This window comes from Bombina bombina, chromosome 2 (genome assembly GCF_027579735.1).
Source record: "Bombina bombina isolate aBomBom1 chromosome 2, aBomBom1.pri, whole genome shotgun sequence".
NCBI classification, from domain to species: Eukaryota; Metazoa; Chordata; class Amphibia; order Anura; family Bombinatoridae; genus Bombina; species Bombina bombina.
The window spans coordinates 860,582,658-860,608,745 of NC_069500.1; the positions used below are offsets into that span (position 1 = coordinate 860,582,658).

Below are 26,088 nucleotides of genomic sequence, written 5' to 3' on the forward strand. Positions count from 1 at the left end.
AATGAACAAGGAGTTTCCTCTATGTCAGACATGTTTAACAGACTAGTAATGAGACTAGCAAGCTTGGAAAACACTTTAATAAATGTGAAAAAAGCAATAATAAAAAACAGTACTGTGACTTTAAGAGAAAAAAACTACCACAAACTGCAAAACAGTGAAAAAAAGTAGTAAACTCTACGAAATTTTTACAGTGTGTATAAGGGACTAAAGCAGCATTTCACCCACTTGCAAATGGATGATTAACCCCTCAGGCCCAAAAACGAATTAGAAAAACTTAAAACCTGTTAACAAACACTCAAACACACTCCCCTTAAAAACGATTTTTGCAGGAACAAAACTCTCTATAGAGGTCCTATAAGCCAGAGGACTCCTTCAGGGAAGCTGGATGTCTCAGACTGAAAACGAAAATAGGCCCCTCCCACCATGCACTCAAAGTCAGAGGGCCTTAAAAAAGTACTCCTAGGAGAAATCTAACAAGCCATGTGGAAATTAGGCCCCAAATAAAGATTTACCACCCTCAGAGAAAAAACGTTTTTATTTATAAATCATGCAAACGTTTTTACACTAAGTAATATAGGTTTTAACATGAATATTATCCCTTTTTGTAAGCATGATCCCAGTTGTTGTTAAATCACTGTATCAGGCTTACCTCAAATATACAAGGCTCTGTCAGCATTTTCTAGACCTTATCTCTCTAGAAAAAAATATACTGAACATACCTCAAAGCAGGCAATCTGCAGAGCGTCCCCCCAACTGAAGTTTTCTTTCCATACTCTTCAGTTATGTGTGAGAACAGCAATGGACCTTAGTTACATACCGCTAAGATCATCAAACCTCCAGGCAGAAGTCTTCTTCCAATTTCTGCCTGAGAGTAAAAACAGTACAACGCCGGTACCGTTTAAAAATAACAAACTTTTGATTGAAGGTAAAAACTACACTAAGTCACCACATATCTCTTGATGCTTCCTTTCTTGTCGAGAGCTGCAAGAGAATGACTGGGGGTGGCAGTTAGGGGAGGAGCTATATAGACAGCTCTGCTGTGGGTGTCCTCTTGCAGCTTCCTGTTGGGAAGGAGAATATCCCACAAGTAATGGATGAACCCGTGGACTGGATACACCTTTACAAGAGAAATAAAAATAATAATAATTAAAACAATTAAATCATGTAGAGAGGAAGAAAAAAGGAGAAATATTGAACAATTTGAGAATAATCTCTCTACATCTATTCTATAGAAAACCGATAACCGAACTATACGATTATCTATACCAATAGCATACATAATATAAGTAATATATAGCATGCATACTCATCAGCATATTCCTATATAATAAGGAACTATTATGTACTCCAAAAACTCACAAAATTCTACTTCCACACATATAAAAAACAAACAAAAAAACCCCTTAAAACAGTAATAACCGTATCCATTAATTCATCAACAGAAATACACAAACTAATTTTATATACACACATTTAAGAGACTGGAACATAGTAAAAAATATACAGTACTAATACATAGACAAAAAATAACCTAATTTAAAAATAATAACCTAATTTAAAAAAAAATATATTCTAAAAAATGGGTCAGGTGGAAATCTATGTTAAGACCCTTAGGGTACTTAGGGCTCGATTTATCAAGCCCCTACGGCTGCAAGTTCTCACATGAACTTGCTTGCCGTGATTTATCAAGCAGCGGTCACCAGACCGCTGCTTCCCTAAGCTCTTCGCCACCTCTAAGGTGGCGAAATTCAATCTCCTCGGTCGAGTCCGACTGAGGAGATTGACAGCTCCTACCCGCGCGTGATTGGCTGTGCGTGGGCAGGGGGCGGGATTGCACGCGAGAGCAAAATTGCGCTAGTGTGCAATGTTGATTACCTGCGGGTAATTTCGCCCTGCCACAGGCGAGCTGAGGTGAACAGGGGCGCGTATACGTGCCCCTGTACGCCTCCGCTTTGATAAATCTAGCCCTTAGTCTCTAATTCATAAATCCACTTGTATTCTAATTTAAGTAGCTCATTTTGTACATTACCACCCCTCCAGTCTGGATTTAGTTTATCTATAGCTATATATTTAAAATGCTTTAAATTACAATTATTACAAGCTAAAAAGTGTTTAGGCACTGGAAGATCTTCATTTCTTTTTTCTGTCGCATTTTCAATTGATAAAATGTGCTCTCTAACCCTTTCTCTTACGGGTCTAGTAGACTCTCCTATATATTGTTTCCCACATTTACAGTTAATAAGGTAAATAATGTTTTTGTCAGTGCATCTTATTAGGGTTTTAATTTCATATTCTTTACCAGTTATATTTGAGTGAAATTTTTTCTTTTTTTCTGAATGTCTGCAGGCTTTGCATGCTAGACACGGAAAAAAACCTTTTAGGTCTTCTCCAAGTAGGTACTTATCTATCTTTTTATTTGTTTGTCTTTTCAGATCTGTTGGTGCTAGCCTGTTCTTTAAATTATTAGCCTTTCTATAAACAATATCTGGAGTGTCACTTATTATCCCTTTTATTTTTTTATCTAACTTTAGAATGTTCCAATGTTTTTTAATGATTCTTTCCACTTTTTTGTAATTATTATTATATTGAGTTACCAGCGGTACAAAAGTTATTTTTTCTTTCTTTTTTCTAAACCATATATAATGTCTTTCCTATTTTTTTCAGTTATCCTATTTATTTCTTTATCAATAGAAGTACTTTCATATTGTCAGGGTGTCAGGAATCAGACTGAGACGAGAAGTGCAAAGATAATCACACCTTATTAATAGCAAAAAATAATATAAAGTCAAATAAGCCAGGAATCAAAACCAGAGCTGGTTGTCAGACGAGCCAAGTCAGGAGCCAAAGCGAATAGTCAGACGAGCCGGATTCAGGAACAAGGAAAACAGCAGAGTCAGGAACAAGCCAGGGATCAGGAAGGACGTCAGGCAGCCAGGTAATACACAGGAACTCTCACAAACAGGTCTGAGACAACGCAAAGGCAAAGCATACTGAACAGAGTCCCTTTAAATAATAAGTGATGACATCACAATTCTGAGACTGCATCCTGTCTCACATGAATGATGCACATCAGTCTGGCCATAAAAGGAAGTGCAGGAATTGAGCAGCATCAACCACAATGCACCATAGTCAGGAAGAAAGGTGAGTAAAATGGCTGCCAGCAGCACATGGCAAACACAACAGGGAAAAAACCCTGACAGTACCCTCCCCTCAACGACCTCTCCCCCGCGGGAGGACAAAGGCTTTTTGGGGAAACGGGCATGGAAGGCACGGAGGAGGGCGGGAGCATGAACATCAGAGGAGGGAACCCAAGAACGCTCCTCCGGACCGTAGCCTCTCCAGTGAACCAAATACTGTACACGGCCCCTGGACATACGAGAGTCAATAATGCTGCTGACCTCATACTCCTCATGGTTGTAAAAAAAGATAGGATGGGGACGAGGCAACACAGTGGTAAACCGATTACAAACCAATGGTTTCAAGAGGGAGACATGAAAAACATTCTAGATGTGCAAAGCAGGAGGAAGGTCAAGAGCGTAGGCCACAGGATTAACCCGTCAGAGTATTCGAAAAGGACCATCATAACGGGGAGCAAATTTATTGGAAGGCACACGAAGGTTCACGTGGAACGGAGTTGCCGGAGATGATCCTCCAAAGCCGGAATACCCTGAGACATGAATGAATCGGGCAACAAGGATGGTTGAAACCCATAATTCGCCATGAACGGGGATATCTTGGAGGAAGCATTAATAGCACTATTACGAACAAACTCTGCCCAAGGTAACAGTTCAGACCAATTATTGTGGTGATCTGAGACATAGCAACGGAGGAACTGTTCCAGAGCTTGATTAGACCGTTCCGCAGCCCCATTGGATTGAGGGTGATATGCAGAGGAAAAGGAAAGCTGGATCCCCATTTGAGCACAAAAGGAACGCCAAAATCTGGAGACAAACTGGCTACCCCGGTCTGACACTATCTCCTTGGGTAACCCATGTAAACGGAAGACCTCCCGGGCAAAAATTGAAGCAAGCTCCTGAGCGGTAGGCAGCTTCATCAAGGGAATGCAATGTGACATTTTAGAAAAATGGTCAACCACCATAAGGATAACAGTATTGCCATTGCAAACAGGGAGCTTGACAATGAAGTCCATGGAAAGATGTGTCTAAGGACGCTCACCATTAGCAATAGGTTGAAGAAGACCCACAGGAATACATTGAGGAGTCTTATTCTGTGCACAAACTGAGCCGGAGGCAACATATGCAGCAACATCAGAACGAAGACCTGGCCACCAGAATTGTCGAGTGACAGACCAAATCATTTGGTTCTTGCCTGGGTAACCTGCGGCTTTAGGATAGTGGTAAGTGTGCAAAAGTTTAGTTCGAAGATTCTCAGGAACAAAACACTTACCACTAGGTTTCTCAGGCGGTGCATTGGTTTGTGCAGCCAGGATCTCCACCCCCAAGGGAGAAGTCAAAATAGTATGTATGGTAGCAAAAATATGGTCAGAGGTGAAAATTGTCGAGAGAGGGCATCAGCCCTAACATTCTTACTACCAGGCAGGTAGGAGACCACATAATTAAACCGAGACAAAAATAGCGCCCATCTGGCCTGTCGGGGCGACAAACGTTTTGCTTCAGATAAATAAGTTAAATTCTTGTGGTCAGTAAGAATGAGCACTGGCACGCTAGTACCCTCGAGAAGATGCCTCCATTCCTTAAGCGCAAAAATTATGGCCAGTAATTCCCTGTCGCCAATTTCATAATTGCACTCCGCTGGAGACAATTTCTTAGAAAGGAAACCACACGGATGCAAGGAACCGTCAAGCATAGGACGTTGAGACAAGAGGGCACCTACTCCAGTCTCAGATGCATCGACCTCAAGAACGAAAGGCAGGACAGGGTTAGGATGAGCCAGAACTGGAGCGGCAGCAAAGGCAGGCTTAAGACTATCAAAGGCCTTAATGGCAGTAGGTGACCAATGGAGTGGATCATTCTCTTTACGGGTCATGTCTGTGATAGGTTTGACCAAGGAAGAAAAGTTTTTAATAAACTTTCTATAGTAATTGGCGAACCCCAAAAAACGTTGAATAGACCGAAGACCAACTGGGCGAGGCCACTGCAGAACTGCAGATAACTTGTCAGGATCCATGGAGAACCCTGCTACAGAGATAACATAACCTAGGAAGGTTACTTGAGTCTGATGGAACTCACATTTCTCGAGTTTACAAAACAGGCCGTTCTCAGGTAGTCTCTGAAGAACCCATGTAACATCAGAACGATGAGCCTCAAGTGTGGGTGAGTGTATGAGGATGTCGTCTAAGTACACCACAACACACTGTTGCAACATATCTCATAGGACATCATTAATAAATTCCTGAAAAACAGCAGGAGCATTACATAGGCCAAAGGGCATTACCAGATACTCATAATGCCCGCTCCTGGTGTTAAAGGCTGTTTTTCATTCGTGGCCCTCCTTAATCCTAACAAGATTGTACGCTCCTCTCAAATCAAGTTTAGAAAAGACCGTAGCTCCCTTGAGGCGGTCAAAGAGTTCCGTAATAAGCGGAATAGGTTAAGCATTTTTAATGGTAAGACGATTAAGACCCCTATAATCGATACATGGTCTTAACTCACCACCCTTTTTCTTCACAAAGAAGAAGCCAGCCCCTGCAGGAGAGCAGGATTTGCGCATGATCCCCCGCGACAGAGCATCGGCAACATACTCCTCCATAGCACAATTCTCTGCAAAAGACAGAGGGTACACCCGGCCCCGAGGAGGAATGGCTCCGGGTTGCAGGTCTATGGCACAATCGTAAGACCGGTGAGGAGGCAACGTACCGGCACGCACCTTGTCAAACACGTCTAGGAACTCTCGGTACTCCTCTGGCAATTGAGATACTGAAGAAGTGCACAAGACTTTAACTGGTTTCCAAAGACAAGTGGAAATACATTGCGGGGACCACGACAAAATTTCAGACCTGCGCCAGTCGAGACTGGGATTTTGCTTTTGGAGCCAGGGATAACCCAGAACAACCGGAAAATACGGAGAGTTTATCACCTGGAACTGGAGGGTTTCAAAATGGAGAGCCCCAACAGCCATGGACAACGGAGCAGTTTCGTGAGTAACGGGTGCGGGCTGAAGGGGCCTGCCATCAATGGCCTCAATAGCAAGCGGAATGGACTGAGGCAAAACAGGAATGGAGTGCTTTAATACAAAAGCACTGTCAATGAAATAACCCGCAGCACCGGAGTCAACAAGAGCCTGGGTGACTATGGAGGAGTCCACCCAGGAAAGGACAACCGTGACCAAAGATTTCTCCTTAAGCGGTTCCGGGGACGAGGATAAACCACCCAAGGTCTGCCCCCAACAGGACCTTAGGTGTGAGCGAATAGTCAGACGAGCCGGAATCAGGAACAAGGAAAACAGCAGAGTCATGAACAAGCCAGGGATCAGGAACCAGGAAGGACATCAGGCAGCCAGGTAATACACAGGAACTCTCACAAACAGGTCTGAGACAACGCAAAGGCAAAGCATACTGAACAGAGGCCCTTTAAATAATAAGTGATGACATCACAATTCTGAGACTGCATCATGTCTCACATGAATGATGAACATCAGTATGGCCATAAAAGGAAGTGCAGGAATTGAGCAGCATCTCCCACAATGCACCATAGTCAGGAAGAAAGGTGAGTAAAATGGCTGCCAGCAGCACATGGCAAACACAACAGGGAAAAAACCCTGACACATATCCTCTTTCAATGAACTTATTTTTAAGAATTGTTGATTGTTCCAAGAAATCTTTTTCATTAGTGCAATTTTTTCTTATATGTAAAAATTGTCCCTTTGGTATATTGTTTTTCCATGTGTGCAGATGACAGCTATCTGCATGAATATACTTATTACTGTCCACTGGTTTAAAATGTGTTTTTGTGTTAATCTTATTGTCCTCAATAAAAATTTCTAAATCTAAAAATATTATCTTTGCTTTATTAATATCATATGTAAAATTTAAACTAAAATCATTTTCATTCATCTTTTTTTTTAAAAAGGACTCGAATTGGGGGTTTGTCCTCTCCAAATAATTAAAATGTCATCTATATATCTTTTATAGGAGACCAGGTTCGCTCCAACTGACGCATTGGAAAGAAAATAATTTACCCGAAAACCCATAAAAAGGTTTGCGTAACTTGAAGCAAACCTGGTCCCCATAGCTGTCCCACAAATTTGATGATAAAAAGCGTCTTCATAATTAAAATAATTATGTGTTAAAATAAATTTAATACTTTCCAAGATAAAATTTCTGTGTGGTAAAATTAAATCTTCGTCTGACTCTAAATAATAATCTACCGCTCTTAGACCATCTATATGTCTGATGCAAGTATACAATGACGTGACGTCACAAGCCACATATTCTCCTCCCATGTAATTTGTTCTAAAAGTTTTATTACATGTGTCGAGTCTTTAAGGTAGCTATCCAAATTGGTTACATGTTTCTGAAAGTAAAGGTCAATGTATTCCGATAGATTTGAAGTTAGTGAACCTATACCAGAAACTATTGGTCGTCCTGGTGGGTTTGTTATGGACTTATGGATTTTGGGTAAAATATAAAACAATGGAACTTTCGGGTATTGTGGTAAAAGATAATTGAATTCTTGGTCATTTAGGATGTCATTATTTTTTGCTTCAGTTAGAATCATTTTAAGTTCTAATTTATAAAAGCTAGTTGGATTTCTTACACATTTTTTATATGTATTAGTATCCCCTATGAGATCTCTACAGATTTTATTGTAAACTTTCGAGTAGGACTATACCTCCGCCCTTGTCCGCGGGTTTAATGATTATTTCTCTATTTTTTTTCCAAAGATTCAAGTGTATCTCTTTGTCTTTTATTTAAAATATAGTCTTTCTGACTTATCTTCTGTTCTTTCATTTCTTTTAAATCATCTAAAACTAATTTTTCAAAGGTTTCCAGAAAAGGACCCTTTTCATGTTTTGGATAGAAAGTTGATTTCTTTTTGAGTCCTGAATGTTTAATCTTATTTGTCTGTTGGACAGTTGTATCTATAATAGCTTTTTCAACTGGTGTTTTAGAAAAATACCTCTTTAAAGTTAGTGATCTGATACATTTTTGCAAATCTATATAGGTATTAAATTTATTAATTATATTATTTCTCTTTAGTTGTAGTTTTAGTTAATCCACTTTTAGACTTATTTGCTGGTTTTGTAAGGGCGAGCATTTATAGGCGCAACCACGCTTTCAACATTCCCCACATTTCTCTAATATCAATTGTTTTAGGTTTTATTGATATAGTGTGGTTGTCTAGTGGAAATACTATAAAACACTATTATTAATTTCTTATATTGTTTAGTCCGAAAGCATGTCCCCTGAGACAGATGTTCCTGAGAAAGCCACCATGGGGGAGAGTCTTGTCGACTGATCTAGATCTATCCTCAGACAGATCCGCATAGTCTCTGTTCCATTGACTGAGCATGCATAACTGCAGAGCTCTCAAATGGAATTGAGCAAAGGGAATGATGTCCATGGAAGCAACCATCAGACCAATTACCTCCATACATTGAGCCACTGATGGCCGAACAGTAGACTGTAAAAAGAGGCAAGAATCTTTGTTTTTCTGACCTCCGTCAGAAATATCTTCATTGATAGGGAATCTATTATGGTCCCTAAGAAAACCACACTTGTAGCTGGAACAAGGGAACTCTTCTCCAGATTCACTTTCCATCCGTGGGAACCTAGAAAAAAAGACAAGATCTCTGTGTGAGAGTTTGCATGTTGAAAAAACAGCGACTAAACCAATATGTCGTCCAGGTAGGGCACCACTGCAATTCCAGACACCTGTTTACTGCCAAGAGAGCCCCCAGAACCTTTGAGAAAATTCTGGGAGCTGTGGCAAGGCCAAACGGAAGAGCCACAAACTGAAAATGTTTCTCTAGAAAGGCAAATCTCAGGAACTTGTGATGATCCCTGTGCATGGGAATATGAAGGTACGCATCTAAAGGAAGAATGGAACGGATCGTCTCCTTCTTGAAGGACGGTACTCTAAGAAATTTGTTTAGACACTTCAGGTCTAGACGAGGTCTGAAAGTTCCCTCTTTTTTGGGAACCATGAACAGATTAGAATAGAAACCTAGACACTGTTCCTGGACTGGAACTGTAATTTCCAGGGAGAAGAGATCCTATACACATTTCAAGAACGCCTCTCTTTTTATCTGGTCTGCAGATAACCTTGAGAGGTGGAACCTGCCCCAGGGAGGAAAAGTCTTGAATTCCAACTTGTAACCCTGAGATACTATGCCCACGGCCCAGGGATCCGGGACATCCCGTACCCATGTCTGAGAAAATTGGGAAAGTCTGCCCCCCACTAGATCCGCTCCCGGATCAAGGGCAAACCCTTCATGCTGATTTAGAGTCAGCTGTGGGTTTCTTTGATTGCTTCCCCTTGTTCCAAGACTGATTGGGTTTCCAAGAAGGCTTGGACTGTTCCTGCTTGGAAGGGGAAGGCTTACCTCTGAAGTTACGAAAGGAACGAAAATTACTCTGACATCTTTTCGACTTATTCTTATCTTGTGGAAGAAAAAGTAAATTTATGCTTACCTGATAAATTAATTTCTTCTATGGTATGACGAGTCCACGGATTCATCCTTTACTTGTGGGATATTATCCTCCTGCTAACAGGAAGTAGCAAAGAGCACCACAGCAGAGCTGTCTATATAGCTCCTCCCCCCAGTCATTAGACCGAAGGTACAGGAAGAAAAAGGAGAAACTAAAAGGTGCAGATGTGACTGAAGTTTAAAATAAAAAAATATAATCTGTCTTAAAATGACAGGGCGGGCCGTGGACTCGTCGAACCATAGAAGAAATTAATTTATCAGGTAAGCATAAATTTACTTTTCTTCTATAAGGTACGACGAGTCCACGGATTCATCCTTTACTTGTGGGATACAATACCAAAGCTACAGGACACGGATGAACGGGAGGGACAAGACAGATGGTTAAACAGAAGGCACCACTGCTTGAAGAACTTTTCTCCCAAAAATAGCCTCCGAAGAAGCAAAAGTATCAAATTTGTAAAATTTGGAAAAGGTATGAAGCGAAGACCAAGTCGCAGCCTTACAAATCTGTTCAACAGAAGCATCATTTTAAAAAGCCCATGTGGAAGCCACCGCTCTAGTACAGTGAGCTGTAATCCTTTCAGGAGGCTGCTGTCCAGCAGTCTCGTATGCCAAACGGATGATGCTTTTCAGCCAAAAAGAAAGAGGTAGCCGTAGCTTTTTGACCTCTACGTTTTCCAGAATAGACAACAACAAAGAAGATGTTTGACGGAAATCTTTGGTTGCTTGTAAGTAAAATTTCAAAGCACGAACCACGTCCAAGTTGTGCAACAAATGCTCCTTCTTAGAGGAAGGATTAGGACACAGAGAAGGAACAACAATTTCCTGATTGATATTCCTGTTAGTAACAACCTTAGGACGGAATCCAGGTTTGGTACGCAAAACCACCTTATCAGCATGGAAAACAAGATAAGGCGAGTCGCGTTGCAATGCAGATAGTTCAGAAACTCTTCTAGCCAAAGAGATAGCAACTAAAAACAGAACTTTCCAAGATAGAAGCTTAATATCTATGGAATGCATAGGTTCAAACGGAACCCCTTGAAGAACTTTAAGAACTAAATTCAAACTCCATGGTGGAGCAACAGGTTTAAACACAGGCTTGATTCTAACTAAAGCCTGGCAGAACGACTGAACGTCTGGAACATCCGCCAGACGCTTGTGTAGAAGAATTGATAAAGCAGATATATGTCCCTTTAAGGAACTAGCTGATAGCCCCTTCTCCAATCCTTCTTGGAGAAAGGACAAAATCCTAGGAATCCTGATCTTACTCCATGAGTAGCCTTTAGGTTCGCACCAATAAAGATATTTACGCGATATCTTATGATAAATTTTCCTAGTGACAGGCTTTTGAGCCTGAATCAAGGTATCTATGACCGACTCAGAGAAACCCCGCTTGGATAAAATCAAGCGTTCAATCTCCAAGCAGTCAGCCGCAGAGAAACTAGATTTGGATACTGGAACGGACCTTGAATCAGAAGGTCCTGTCTCAGTGGCAGAGTCCATGGTGGAAGAGATGACATGTCCACCAGGTCTGCATACCAAGTCCTGTGTGGCCCCACAGGTGCTATCAAAATCACCAAAGCTCTCTCCTGTTTGATTCTGGCAATCAAACGAAGAAGGAGAGGAAATGGTGGAAACACATAAGCCAGGTTGAATGACCAGGGTACTGCTAGAGCATCTATCAGTACCGCCTGAGGATCCCTTGACGTGGACCCGTAACAAGGAAGTTTGGCGTTCTGACGAGACGCCATCAGATCCAATTCTGGTGTGCCCCATTGCTGAATCAATTGTGCAAACACCTCCGGATGGAGTTCCCACTCCCCCGGATGAAAAGTCTGACGACCTAGAAAATCTGCTTCCCAGTTCTCCACTCCTGGGATATAGATTGCTGATAGATGGCAAGAGTAAGTCTCTGCCCATCGAATTATTGTGGTAACCTCTATCATCGCTAGAGAACTCTTTGTTCCCCCCTGATGATTGATATATGCTACAGTCGTGATATTGTCCGACTGGAATCTTATGAATCTGGCCGAAGCCAGCTGAGGCCACGCCTGAAGCGCGTTGAATCGCTCTCAGTTCTAGAATATTTATCTGGAGGAGAGCCTCCTCCTGAGTCCACAAACCCTGTGCTTTCAGGGAATTCCAGACTGCACCCCAGCCCAATAGGCTGGCGTCCGTCGTCACTATGACCCACGCTGGCCTGCGGAAACACACTCCCTGGGACAGATGATCCTGTGACAACCACCAAAGAAGAGAGTCTCTGGTATCTTGATCCAGATTTATCTGAGGAGATAAATCTGCATAATCCCCATTCCACTGTTTGAGCATGCATAGTTGCAGTGGTCTGAGATGCAAGCGAGCATACGGAACTATGTCCATTGCCGCTACCATTAGTCAGATTACCTCCATACACTGAGCCACTGACGGCCGAGGAATTGAATAAAGAGATCGGCAGGTGGTTAGAAGCTTTGATTTCCTGACCTCCGTCAGAAAATTTTTCATGTTTACCGAATCTATCAGAGTTTCCAGGAATGGAACTCTTGTGAGAGGGATAAGTGAACTCTTTTTTACGTTCACCTTCCACCAGTGAGATCTTAGAAAAGCCAACACGATGTCCGTGTGAGACTTGGCTAGTTGGTAAGTCGACGCCTGAATTAAGATATCGTCCAGATAAGGCGCCACTGCTATGCCCCGCGGCCTTAGAACCGCCAGAAGGGACCCTAGCACCTTTGTGAAAATTCTGGGAGCTGTGGCCAACCCGAAGGGAAGAGCCACAAACTGGTAATGCTTGTCCAGAAAGGCGAACCTGAGGAACTGGTGATGATCTTTGTGGATAGGGATATGTAGATACGCATCCTTTAAGTCCACGGTGGTCATATATTGACCCTCCTGGATCATTGGTAAAATAGTCCGAATGGTCTCCATCTTGAAAGATGGGACTCTGAGGAATTTGTTTAGGATCTTGAGATTGGAGTAAAACCCCTGCCCCTGTTCTGCTTTCGGAACTGGGCAGATTACTCCCATGGTATATAGGTCTTTTACACAGCGTAAGAACGCCTCTCTTTTTGTCTGGTTTGCAGACAATTGAGAAAGATGGAATCTCCCCCTTGGAGGAGAATCTTTGAAATCTAGAAGATACCCCTGGGTTACGATTTCTAAAGCCCAGGAATCCTGAACGTCTCTTGCCCAAGCCTGAGCAAAGAGAGAAAGTCAGAGCAAATTGGTTTTACTTTTAGCGCTTGTGTATAGGGTGACCTGTGGCTCCTATCTAAAGCGGATCCCCAAAAAAGTCTGCGGTGTATGCTGTAGTATAAATAGACAATAAGATAGGAGCGCCAAAGGAGGCAAGGCCAAAGTTAAGGGAATAGATGGTATAATGTAGTCAGAATTAGAATTAGGATTAGAATTAATCCTCTATGATGGTGGACCACAAAGGTTGTGTTAGTCCTACCTAATGTCTTAGTAAATTCGTTAAAAGCGTGAAGTCCAAGCGTTTGGCGCTTTGGATTGGGGGGTAGGGTCACATGTACTGTGAAGACATATATAGGTGCAGGTCAATTTATATTACAGTGGAGAATTGCTATATATGGGAATACTAAATGACACAGAACATACGTCTTCCAAATAAAATATCACAGTTTAATACAGTTTCATACAATTCGATACAAGTTACACAAGAAAATATGGATCCATAACAGTGTTAAAAAGGTTTAAAAACAATATGGCGGTAAAATCCTAAAATTCTAAAACAATTAGAAATGGGTGAAGTCTATCTAACAAGATCTCCACGTATGTGAGGGGGAGGGCAAAAAAAAGGAACAGCTGTACAGCATATATTAAATATTCTAATAGAATAACAATATAAATATGGCGGTGAAAAAATAATAATGATGATAATACAGAAATGAACAAATGATAATACACAAATGAACAAATATGTAGTTAGAAGAAATGTGATCTCTAGACAGACGTGAAGGCAGTCCAAATTAGTGTAAAGTGGTTCAATCCGTAAAAGAACACAAAAAAGTTCAATGGTTATTTAGAATAAAGTTCACAAAAAAGTTTTCCAAGGTGTATAATCCTTTTTGAAAAAAACGTGATGTCTCAAAAAGATGATAGAAAAATATCCAAAATATAAAAATATATAAATGTGACTGGTGTGTGCACAAACTAGTGAACGTGATCACTGAAAAACCAAAAATCGTTTAAACTTCAAAAAGCCTGTGGTTCTTGGTAGAGTGCACAAAAATATAAAAATCAAAAATGTAATGCAAAAATTAGAACAAAAATTAGAAAAAATATATAGAAAAGAACTTGGGGAATCCTCAAAACCTGTAAACAAAAGATAACAACATAGTGTGATATTGTTATAAATAAGCAATAGTTAAAAGGGATAATGCTCACCATATACTTGTCAACGCGTTTCGGCCTGCAGTAGAGGCCTTTCTCAAGACTAACATATGGTGTGGGTGAGCACCAACCTTTATACCTTTTTTCTATCCAATCGTGATCTTCCAAAATTGCACCAAAATTTTGCGCCAAAATTTTGGCGCCAAATAATTGTTCTTCCGGGATTGTGACCCGGTAATGTTACCCCGGAAGTGTCTTGTGGACCTTACTTTTGTTGTTTGTCCAAATAGAGTAATATAGTAATGAAGGCCTATTTGTGCTTTTAAAGCTCTTATGTGTGACCATTATTGTTTTCATTATATCGGTGTAACCCCTTTTCGTTTAGAAGTCTAAACCGCTTCCTGTTGGTGGGTGTGTTTGCACCGGATGTGGTATTACGTAAAACCGGAAGTCGGGGAATCGTACACTTCCGGTTCGGTCGTTAGACCTTTTGTTGTTGTGTTTAGACCTTGGTCATGTTGCATTAAAGCGGAAGTGAGGATTTACATACTTCCGTTTTGGTCGTTAGACCTTTACTGTTAATTTCTTCCGGGTAATAATAAATTTTGTATTTTATTTTATGTTTTGAGACTTTGATTGGTTAGAAAATAGAAAATAGATTATAGATTAGAGTGCCATTATGTGGCTAAATCTAACCTTAGCTCCATAATTGGAGAGAAGAATTTTTTGGAAGGTTGTTCTGTTTTTCTATGGCGTACAAAATTCCTTTGGACTTATAGGAATTCTGCCTGCACCTATATGCCTTAAAAAGTCACATATTGAAAATAATATGTTTGATCATAAAATAATATGTTTGATCATAAAATCCTGTGGTATGTAGTATTTGGGTTTAGTTTAAGCATAAGCCCAACCTATGTAGTAGGAGGTGGAGCGAGAAGTTGTTAGATGGTGGAAAATTAGGTCGTTATGTGTACTGGGTGAGGATTGGAGGATTGGGTTGTGTGTTATTGAACACATGATGAGGTGTCTAATAGATATTTCGATCTAAAGATTGTGGTTCTGTGTGTGGAGGTCTACCATACTATTCCTATGTGAGACTTTCTGATATTCCTGGAGCTATGCAGTAAGTGTAGGTGTGTTGAACTGGACAATAATGTGGCCTGTGTTACTATAGGCTAACAGCATAGTATCACATGTCCTATGTGTAATGGTGATCTAAAAATTGTTGCGGAAACAGTAGAGTAAGTTCTCTGATTGGGTCCCTCATGTTTGTGTCGCTTGCTTTTTTAGAGGGGGACTTCCATCAGACCTTGGGGGGATGTCTTTTTCTCTTTGTGTTGTTATTGCTTTAGACTTAGTAGATGGCAAAGGTCTTCCTTGTTGTTTAGACCCTTTGGATGAAGACAGTCTAAGTCAAAGATCCATCTTGATTCGGCAATCAAGAGTTTTCTTTCATAATTGCCTCCCCTCCAGTTGGGTTTTATTATCTGTATTCCGTAGTATCTGAGGTCCTTGATGTTCCCTCTATGGTGGATGGAAAAATGGTTGTATAGGGTAGTGTCGGTGTTGCCATGTTCGATCTGTAATATATGTTCTCGTATTCTGTCTTTTAGGCATCTCGAGGTCTGACCGACATACTGGAGGCCACAGCTACATTGTATTATGTAGATCACACCTTTAGTACTGCATCTTATCAAGTTCTTGATCTCGTATTTGTTATTGGAATTGTGAGAGAGGAAGTTCTTAGTCTTCAGTCCCCTTTTGCATGTCCAAAGGAATTTTGTACGCCATAGAAAAACAGAACAACCTTCCAAAAAATTCTTCTCTCCAATTATGGAGCTAAGGTTAGATTTAGCCACATAATGGCACTCTAATCTATAATCTATTTTCTATTTTCTAACCAATCAAAGTCTCAAAACATAAAATAAAATACAAAATTTATTATTACCCGGAAGAAATTAACAGTAAAGGTCTAACGACCAAAACGGAAGTATGTAAATCCTCACTTCCGCTTTAATGCAACATGACCAAGGTCTAAACACAACAACAAAAGGTCTAACGACCGAACCGGAAGTGTACGATTCCCCGACTTCCGGTTTTACGTAATACCACATCCGGTGCAAACACACCCACCAACAGGAAGCGGTTTAGACTTCTAAACGAAAAGGGGTTACACCGATATAATGAAAACAATAATGGTCACACATAAGAGCTTTAAAAGCACAAATAGGCCTTCATTACTATATTACTCTATTTGGACAAACAACAAAAGTAAGGTCCACAAGACACTTCCGGGGTAACACTACCGGGTCACAATCCCGGAACAACAATTATTTGGCGCCAAAATTTTGGCGCAAAATTTTGGTGCAATTTTGGAAGATCACGATTGGATAGAAAAAAGGTATAAAGGTTGGTGCTCACCCACACCATATGTTAGTCTTGAGAAAGGCCTTATCCCTTTTAACTATTGCTTATTTATAACAATATCACACTATGTTGTTATCTTTTGTTTACAGGTTTTGAGGATTCCCCAAGTTCTTTTCTATATATTTTTTCTAATTTTTGCATTACATTTTTGATTTTTATATTTTTGTGCACTCTACCAAGAACCACAGGCTTTTTGAAGTTTAAACAATTTTTGGTTTTTCAGTGATCACGTTCACTAGTTTGTGCACACACCAGTCACATTTATATATTTTTATATTTTGGATATTTTTCTATCATCTTTTTGAGACATCACGTTTTTTTCAAAAAGGATTATACACCTTGGAAAACTTTTTTGTGAACTTTATTCTAAATAACCATTGAACTTTTTTGTGTTCTTTTACGGATTGAACCACTTTACACTAATTTGGACTGCCTTCACGTCTGTCTAGAGATCACATTTCTTCTAACTACATATTTGTTCATTTGTGTATTATCATTTGTTCATTTCTGTATTATCATCATTATTATTTTTTCACCGCCATATTTATATTGTTATTCTATTAGAATATTTAATATATGCTGTACAGCTGTTCCTTTTTTTTGCCCTCCCCCTCACATACGTGGAGATCTTGTTAGATAGACTTCACCCATTTCTAATTGTTTTAGAATTTTAGGATTTTACCGCCATATTGTTTTTAAACCTTTTTAACACTGTTATGGATCCATATTTTCTTGTGTAACTTGTATCGAATTGTATGAAACTGTATTAAACTGTGATATTTTATTTGGAAGACGTATGTTCTGTGTCATTTAGTATTCCCATATATAGCAATTCTCCACTGTAATATAAATTGACCTGCACCTATATATGTCTTCACAGTACATGTGACCCTACCCCCCAATCCAAAGCGCCAAACGCTTGGACTTCACGCTTTTAACGAATTTACTAAGACATTAGGTAGGACTAACACAACCTTTGTGGTCCACCATCATAGAGGATTAATTCTAATCCTAATTCTAATTCTGACTACATTATACCATCTATTCCCTTAACCTTTGGCCTTGCCTCCTTTGGCGCTCCTATCTTATTGTCTATTTATACAAAGAGAGAAAGTCTGCCCCCTACTAGATCCGGTTCCGGATCGGGGGTTACCCCTTCATGCTGTCTTGGTGGCAGCAACGGGCTTCTTGGCCTGTTTACCTTTATTCCAAGTCTGGTTAGGTATCCAGACTGACTTGGATTGAGCAAAATTCCCCTCTGATTTTGCAGCAGGGGAAGAGGTAGAGGGACCACCCTTCAAGTTTCGAAAGGAACGAAAATTATTTTGTTTGGCCCTCATCTTATTTGTCTTATCCTGAGGAAGGGCATGGCCTTTCCCTCCAGTGATGTCTGAAATGATCTCTTTCAGTGCAGGCCCGAATAGGGTCTTACCTTTGAAAGGGATGGCTAAAAGCTTAGATTTTGATGACACATCAGCAGACCAGGACTTAAGCTATAACGCTCTACGTGCTAAAATGGCAAAACCTGAATTCTTTGCCGCTAATTTATTCAGTTGAAAAGCGGCATCTGTAATAAAAGAATTAGCTAGCTTGAGAGCCCTAATTCTATCCAGAATATCATCTAATGGGGTCTCAACCTGAAGAGCCTCCTCCAGAGCCTCGAACCAAAAAGCAGCTGCAGTAGTTACAGGAACAATGCACACTATAGGTTGGAGAAGAAAACCCTGATGAACAAATATTTTCTTTAGGAGACCCTCTAATTTTTTATTCATAGGATATTTGAAAGCACAACTGTCCTCAATAGGTATAGTTGTATGCTTAGCCAGGGTAGAAATAGCTCCCTCCACCTTAGGGAGGGGGAGCGAACGGAATACCTGGTCTATCCCACAGGAGTTACTAAGGATAGTAACAATGTCCGAAATCCTCTTAGGGACTGGAAAAACATCAGTGTAGGCAGGAACCTCTAGAAATCTGTCCATTTTACACAATTTCTCTGGAACTACAATAGGGTCACAATCATCCAGAGTTGCTAAAACCTCCCTGAACAACAAGCGGAGGTGTTCTAGCTTAAATTTAAAAGCCGTCATATCTGAGTCTGTCTGAGGGAACATCTTTCCTGAATCAGAAGTCTCTCCCTCAGACAGCAAATCCCTCACCCCCAACTCAGAACATTGTACGGGTACATCGGATATGGCTAATAAAGCGTCAGAGGGCTCAGCATTTGTTCTCACACCAGACCTACTGCGCTTCCCCTGCAACCCAGGCAGCTTAGATAAAACCTCTGTGAGGGTAGTATTCATAACTGCGGCCATATCTTGCAGGGTGAAAGAATTAGATGCACTAGAAGTACTTGGCGTCGCTTGTGCAGGCGTTAATGGTTGTGACACTTGGGGAGAATTAGATGGCATAACCTGATTCCCTTCTGACTGAGAATCATCCTGCGACATACTTTTAGTAGCTAAAATATGTTCTTTGCAATTTATTGACCTTTCAGTGCATGAGGGACACATTCTAAGTGGGGGTTAAACAATGGCTTCTAAACATATTGAACATTGACTTTCCTCAACGTCAGACATGTTGAACAGGCTAGTAATGACCACAAACAAGCATGAAAACACTTTATTTAGTGAAAAAATAATCTTAAAAAACGGTACTGCGCCTTTAAGAGAAAAAAAGCATACACGTTCTGCAAAACTGCTTTAAAATACACCAAATTTTTCAAATTTTTGACAGCAGACTCAATATGTGTAGTTAACTTTGCCCCACGAGAGAATTTAACATTTAACCCTTTATTGTGCAAACCGGATTGAAAATAAGACCTAAATCCGGAAAAAACACCCCCAGCACCTTGCCACAGCCCTGCTGTGGCGCCTACCTGCCCTTAGGGATTGTAAATATGGGGTTAAAGCTTCGATATGGCCCAAAACATCCACAAGGGCCCTCAGGAGTTGGAGCTTGCTGCTTGCTGAGAGATAACAACTGTGCATCTGAGGCGTGAAAATAGGCCCTGCCCATCACACTCTATGTCTTTACAGCCTCAAAGAACTGCACCAGAACGGTTTTAAACTAGCCATGTGGGTCTGAGACCCAAAAAATAAGCCAAGTGTACCCTCAATAAAGTGCCACAAAACGATATTGCTCAAAAAACGCTAACAGCACTCCCAGTTCACAAAACGTTTGCCCACGAACATTCAAAAACTGAGTGTCAACCATTTTTTAATTAGCCCCTTATGCAAGCTTAGTAATGCCCTTCTATAGCTCTTAGGATTACTGCTTACCCTTACCCTCATGGGGATACTGTCAGCCTTTCTGAAATACACAGTCTCTACAGAAAATATGACTGAACATACCTCATTGCTGTATAGCATGAAAACGTTCCTCACACTGAAGTTTCCTGTACCCCTCAGCCTCTGTGGGAACTTCAGTGGATCTTAGTTACAAATGCTAAGATCATCATCCTCCAGGCAGAAGTCTTCATCCATCTGTTGCCTGAGAGTAAATAGTACACACCGGTACCATTTAAAACAAAAAACTCTTGCTTGAAGAAATTAAAAACTAATATTTTATCACCTCTTTCACTTTACCCTTCCTAGTACTTAGAGTAGGCAAAGAGAATGACTGGGGGGTGGAGCTAAGGGAGGAGCTATATAGACAGCTCTGCTGTGGTGCTCTTTGCCACTTCCTGTTAGCAGGAGGATAATATCCTACAAGTAAAGGATGAATCCGTGGACTCGTCGTACCTTATAGAAGAAAGACCCTTTACCACCCGTGATATCGGAAATAATTTCCGCCACACCAGGTCCAAACAAGGTCTTCTCCTTGTAAGGAATCGCCAAAAGGCTTGGACTTAGATGAAACATCCAATGACTAAGATTTCAGCCACAAGGCTCTGTGCGCTAATACAGCGAAACCAGATATTTTGGCTCCCAACTTAATAACCTGCAACGAAGCATCAGTAATAAAGGAATTGGCTAACTTAAGAGCCTTTATCCTGTCTTGGAGCTCCTCCAAGGGAGTCTCTCCCTGAAGAGACTCAGACAATGCGTTGAACCAATAGGCTGCCGCACTTGTCACAGTAGCAATACACACCGCAGGTTGCCATTGGAGACCTTGATGAACATACATCCTTTTCAAATAAGCCTCCTTTTTGTCCATTGGATCTTTAAAGGAGCAGCTATCCTCAATAGGAATAGTAGTTCATAGCCAGAGTAGAAATTGCCCTTTCCACTTTGGGCACCGTTTGCCACGACTCCTTAATGGAGTCTGCCACAGGAAAACATCTTTTTAAACACCGGAGACAAGGAAAAAGGCATCCCAGGTCTCTCCCATTCCTGTGCAATAATTTCCGTAGCACGGTCTGGCACAGGAAACACCTCCACAGAGAAAGGAACATCAAAGTACTTATTAAGTTTACTAGATTTCCTAGGGTTGACAACGACAGAGGTATCGGAGTCATCCAAGGTAGCCAAAACCTCCTTTAACAAGACACGGAGGTGTTCAAGCTTAAATCTGAAGGATACAACTTCAGCTTCAGATGAAGGAATTACTGTCTGAATCTGAGATTTCACCCTCAGAGGCTACCAACGTATCTTCCTCATCAGACTTATGAGAGAGAGCAACTTGGGTAGCCGAAACATTTCTATCTGAATCTCTAAATTTCCTCTTGCGTTTTCACTGTAGCATGGGAATAGCAGCTAATACCGCAGATCCTGCAGAAGATATCCGGGCGGCAATTTCTGCTTGCAAATAGACTCCTCCAGGAGATTGAGAGGAACCGCATGGCACTGCATTGGACGCCATTAAGATTTGGGACGATGGAGGAGAAAGCTGTGGTGTTGCCTGAACAGCATCACCCTGAGAGAATGGTGGCTCAGGAGCAAAAAGTCTATCTTTATGTAACAGAGTCCTCTCTATGCATGAGGAACAGAAAGGCAGGGGAGGTTCAACTTGGTTATCAAAGCAAAACTTGCATTGATCTATAGTAGTAATTTCCTGGTCCATACTGAAATAAAAATACTTTAATGTCAAAAAGGATTTAATCCTGCACTGTCCCTTTAAGAAGTATAGCTCTCCAAGGACAATCTGTGTCCACATAAAGGGTTCAATAAGGAAGCGGCAACTAAAATTCTAATTTAGGTGTTAAAAATAGAAAAACAATTGGGAGAGTAATTAGACAGAATTCAAGACCTCTACACCTCAGCGTATAGCTGACGCACCTACCTGCCCCCTCTTGACCAGCGGAGTCACAACTGTGATGCAGCAATAGAGACACAGTTGAAACGCACCCGCTCCGGTCTCCTCTGACAGGAAATAACGTGACACGTGATCGGAATCAGAAAATGCACCACTATCTTAGAAAGCGCGCAATCACAGGCTAAAAGACCGCCTTCCAGAAGACCTACCTCCCAGTGCTAAGAATGCTTTCCTTCTTAGTGACTTGAGTGGGACAAAGTGGCCATAAGCAAGGAAACGACCTGTCAGCATGGTCTGACCCTCGCAACTGCCCATATAGTCGCACTAACATAACATTAGCTAACATAGGAATCATTAGGCTATTATAAGAATAATGAACCCCTGAGCAACCAAATGGAAGTTAACACACTTTAATTTCCGGGGGAATGGGTAATAAAGGGATTATCTGGGGGGCGTGTTCCACGCACTGACGTGCACGCTTGACGGAGGCGCTAGAGAGCTGCGCCAAGGAAGGACTAGGCGAGACGCCAGCATTTAGGCGAAGCTCGCACGGGGATAGTCTGGATAGTCGGGATCCACAGCCGGCAGACTGAAAGCCCCCTCCATGAGTCACTCGCAAGTGGGCCAGAACACTCCCTAGGTGAGGTGCGGTTGAGTGAGAAGACAGCACAAGGTGAAGTTATTGTTTTCTTTTTGTTATTTTGAAAAGTGAGTTAACTTTAATTACCTTGTTGCTGTCCCTCTCCCGCAAACATGCCGGGAGTGGTTTCCAATTGGAAAATGCGTGGTTACCACTAAGTTGCACAGGTTACAACCTATGCAGCCCTAAGCCCCCCAATATATATAGGGACTGTGGAGTCTTGTCCTCTCCCATTTTTCTCCCCCCACTTATACTTTGCCTGGGGCAGTCTAACTTACCCTACTTAGGGAAAGGGCTAGCTAGTAACAAACAATAATCATCTCAATCCATGGAACAGACAGCAATTGCGTTAAGTTATAGCTGACTGAGGGGATATTTGCAGTAAGGAGGAAGGAAGACATAGAGGGAGCACAGAAATCTCTTCTTTTATGTGGCTCATAAAGTAACTAGGGCTGAGTTGGAACAAGGTGACCTGAAGTATAAACAGAGAGCTGGGCTGCTGTGAAAGGCCCAGACTTCTTTACTTGGCACAACAGAGTGCCGCTACTTTTGTGAGTATTCTGACGCTATCTGTGTCTCATTATAAATTGTTTGCCGTACAGCCTCACACATGTACTGCATGTATTTGTGTTTGTTTCCTTTTTCTCTGAGGTCTAGTAATCCCCTTTCTGGAGACATCGAGCTGGGCTGCTGTAAAAGGCTATTAAATGGCTTGATTACTAGAACAGGAATATTGACTCAGTTACGAATTTAGAAACTATCTGGGAAGCTTTTAAGTCAGTTATAAGGGGGGAGATACTAGTTTGCAGTCAGATTAAAGAAGAAAAATAATACCCACTGGATTCAACTCACTAATCAGATTATAAATAAATATCAAAAGTATGTTAAGAATAATTATAAAACTAATTGGTTAGAATACTTAGAAGCAAAAAAGCAAAGGGACACCTGGCATATTCTGAAAGAAACCCAGAGTGAGTTGAAGATAAATAGTAATTTTATGCAGTATGGTAACAAAATAGGAAAATATCTTGCAAAAATGGTGAATACACGTAAAGCAAGCAAAGTAATAACATCTATTAAAACAAAAAATAAAACACTTACTCCCCCTCAAGATATTTCAGGTGAATTTCATCAATATTTCAAAATACTCTATCAGGATAAGGTAGTAGATCAACAAAAGAAAGATCGGTTTTGGGGTGGAATTAAACTACCTTTAATAGCAAAGGAAGATTTGGATTTGTTAAAGTCGCTGATTCTGGAGGATGAAATTAAAAAAACTATAAAGAAATTAAAGCTTAATAAGGCTCCAGGTCCTGATGACCTACCAGGAGAACTATATAAAATTATTGGTGATGAAATTACCCCTCTACTAAATAGAGTATATAATTCTTTTTTTATAGAAGGTAACTCCCCCTCTAGTTACTTTACTGAATCTAGAATAATTTTAATTTCAAAACAAGGAAAAAATAGGGAATTAATGGACTCATATAGGCCCATTTCTCTTTTAAATGTTGACTATAAAATTTTAACACATATACTGGCAAATAGACTCCAAATGGTTATAGGTTCACTCATTCATCCGAATCAAACGGTGTTTATTAAAGGAAGGACACTAGTGAATAACATCAGGAAATTGGAAATAGCGATAAATTATTATGAAACAAGGGATAAGGTAGGCATAGCCTTAATAGTTTATGCAGCAGTTATATCTATAGACACACAAAAGGCTTTTGATTCTTTACTTTGGGATCATATGTTTACAGCTATTAGAAACTTTGGTATGCTAGGTAATTTTTTTCAGATTATTTCATTATTATATTCCTGTCCGTTAGCTGCCCTGGTTATTAATGCTTCAGTATTGGATAAGTTTATTCTACAATGGGGGACAAGACAAGGCTGCCCCTTATCCCCTCTCCTTTTTAATCTGGCCTTAGAGCCACTAGCTGTATTTCTTAGGCAAAATTTGGAGGGTATTGATATTGGAAAGTATAAAATTTAACAAGCAATATATGCGGATGACCTCATCTTCACTCAAAACCTCCAAAACAATCTTCCTATAATTATTAATGTTTTAGAATCCTTTAAGGCCTTCACAGGCTTTGCAATAAATAAAGATACATGTGAAATACTGTGGTTAATTAAACATAAGAACTCACCCATAACACCTTTTAAGGAGGCAAAATAACATAATTTATGTAAGAATTTACCTGATAAATTCATTTCTTTCATATTGGCAAGAGTCCATGAGCCTCAAAATGCCTATAAATACACCCCTCACCACACCCACAATTCAGTTTAACGAATAGCCAAGCAGTGGGGTGCTAAAGAAAGGAGTAGAAAGCATCAACAAAGGAAATTTGGAAATAATTGTGCTTTATACAAAAAATCATAACCACCATAAAAAGGGTGGGCCTCATGGACTCTTGCCAATATGAAAGAAATGAATTTATCAGGTAAATTCTTACATAAATTATGTTTTCTTTCATGTAATTGGCAAGAGTCCATGAGCTAGTGACATATGGGATATCAATACCCAAGATGTGGAGTCTTCCCCTCAAGAGTCACTAGAGAGGGAGGGAAAAAACAAAATTTATGCTTACCTGATAAATTTATTTCTCTTGTGGTGTATCCAGTCCACGGATTCATCCATTACTTGTGGGATATTCTCCTTCCCAACAGGAAGCTGCAAGAGGACAACCACAGCAGAGCTGTCTTATAGCTCCTCCCCTAACTGCCACTCCCAGTCATTCGACCGAAGACAAGCAAGAGAAAGGAGAAACTATAGGGTGCAGTGGTGACTGTAGTTTAAAAATAAAAAACACCTGCCTTAAAATGACAGGGCGGGCCGTGGACTGGATACACCACAAGAGAAATAAATTTATCAGGTAAGCATAAATTTTGTTTTCTCTTGTAAGGTGTATCCAGTCCACGGATTCATCCATTACTTGTGGGATACCAATACCAAAGCTATAGGACACGGATGAAGGGAGGGACAAGGCAGGCGCTTAAACGGAAGGCACCACTGCCTGTAAGACCTTTCTCCCAAAAATAGCCTCCGAAGAAGCAAAAGTATCAAATTTGTAGAATTTAGAAAAAGTATGAAGCGAAGACCAAGTCGCCGCCTTACAAATCTGTTCAACAGAAGCCTCATTCTTAAAAGCCCATGTGGAAGCTACCGCTCTAGTGGAATGAGCTGTAATTCTTTCAGGAGGCTGCTTGCCAGCAGTCTCATAAGCTAAACGGATTATACTTCTTAGCCAAAAAGAAAGAGAAGATGCCGAAGACTTTTGACCTCTCCTCTGTCCAGAGTAGACCACAAACAAAGCAGATGTTTGACGAAAATCCTTCGTAGCTTGTAAATAAAATTTTAAAGCACGAACCACATCAAGATTGTGTAATAGACGTTCCTTCTTTGAAGAAGGATTAGGACATAGTGAATCTCCTGATTGATATTTTTATTAGATACCACCTTAGGAAGAAAACCAGGTTTGGTACATAACACTACCTTATCTGCATGGAAAATGAGATAAGGGGAATCACATTGTAAAGCAGATAATTCCGAAACTCTTTGAGCCGAGGAGATAGCTACTAAAAACAGAACTTTCCAAGATAAAAGTTTAATATCTATGGAATGCAAAGGTTCAAACGGAACCCCTTGCAGAACCTTAAGAACTAAATTTAAACTCCATGGCGGAGCAACAGGTTTAAACACAGGCTTGATTCTAACTAAAGCCTGACAAAACGCCTGAACATCTGGAGTATCAGCCAGACGCTTGTGCAAAAGAATTAGATAGAGCAGAAATCTGTCCCTTTAAGGAACTAGCTGACAATCCCTTCTCCAATCCTTC

The 26,088-nt window shown here is 40.6% G+C and overlaps 1 protein-coding gene across 1 annotated transcript in view; it reads left to right on the top strand.

Moving 5' to 3' along the window:
* The window catches only part of LOC128647340 (uncharacterized), a 57,170-nt gene extending 41,397 nt beyond the window's left edge, over positions 1-15,773 (top strand). The window contains 1 exon segment of the mRNA XM_053700124.1: positions 15,594-15,773. Coding sequence (XP_053556099.1) covers positions 15,594-15,773 — 180 coding nt within the window.
* The last annotated feature ends 10,315 nt before the right edge of the window (positions 15,774-26,088 follow it).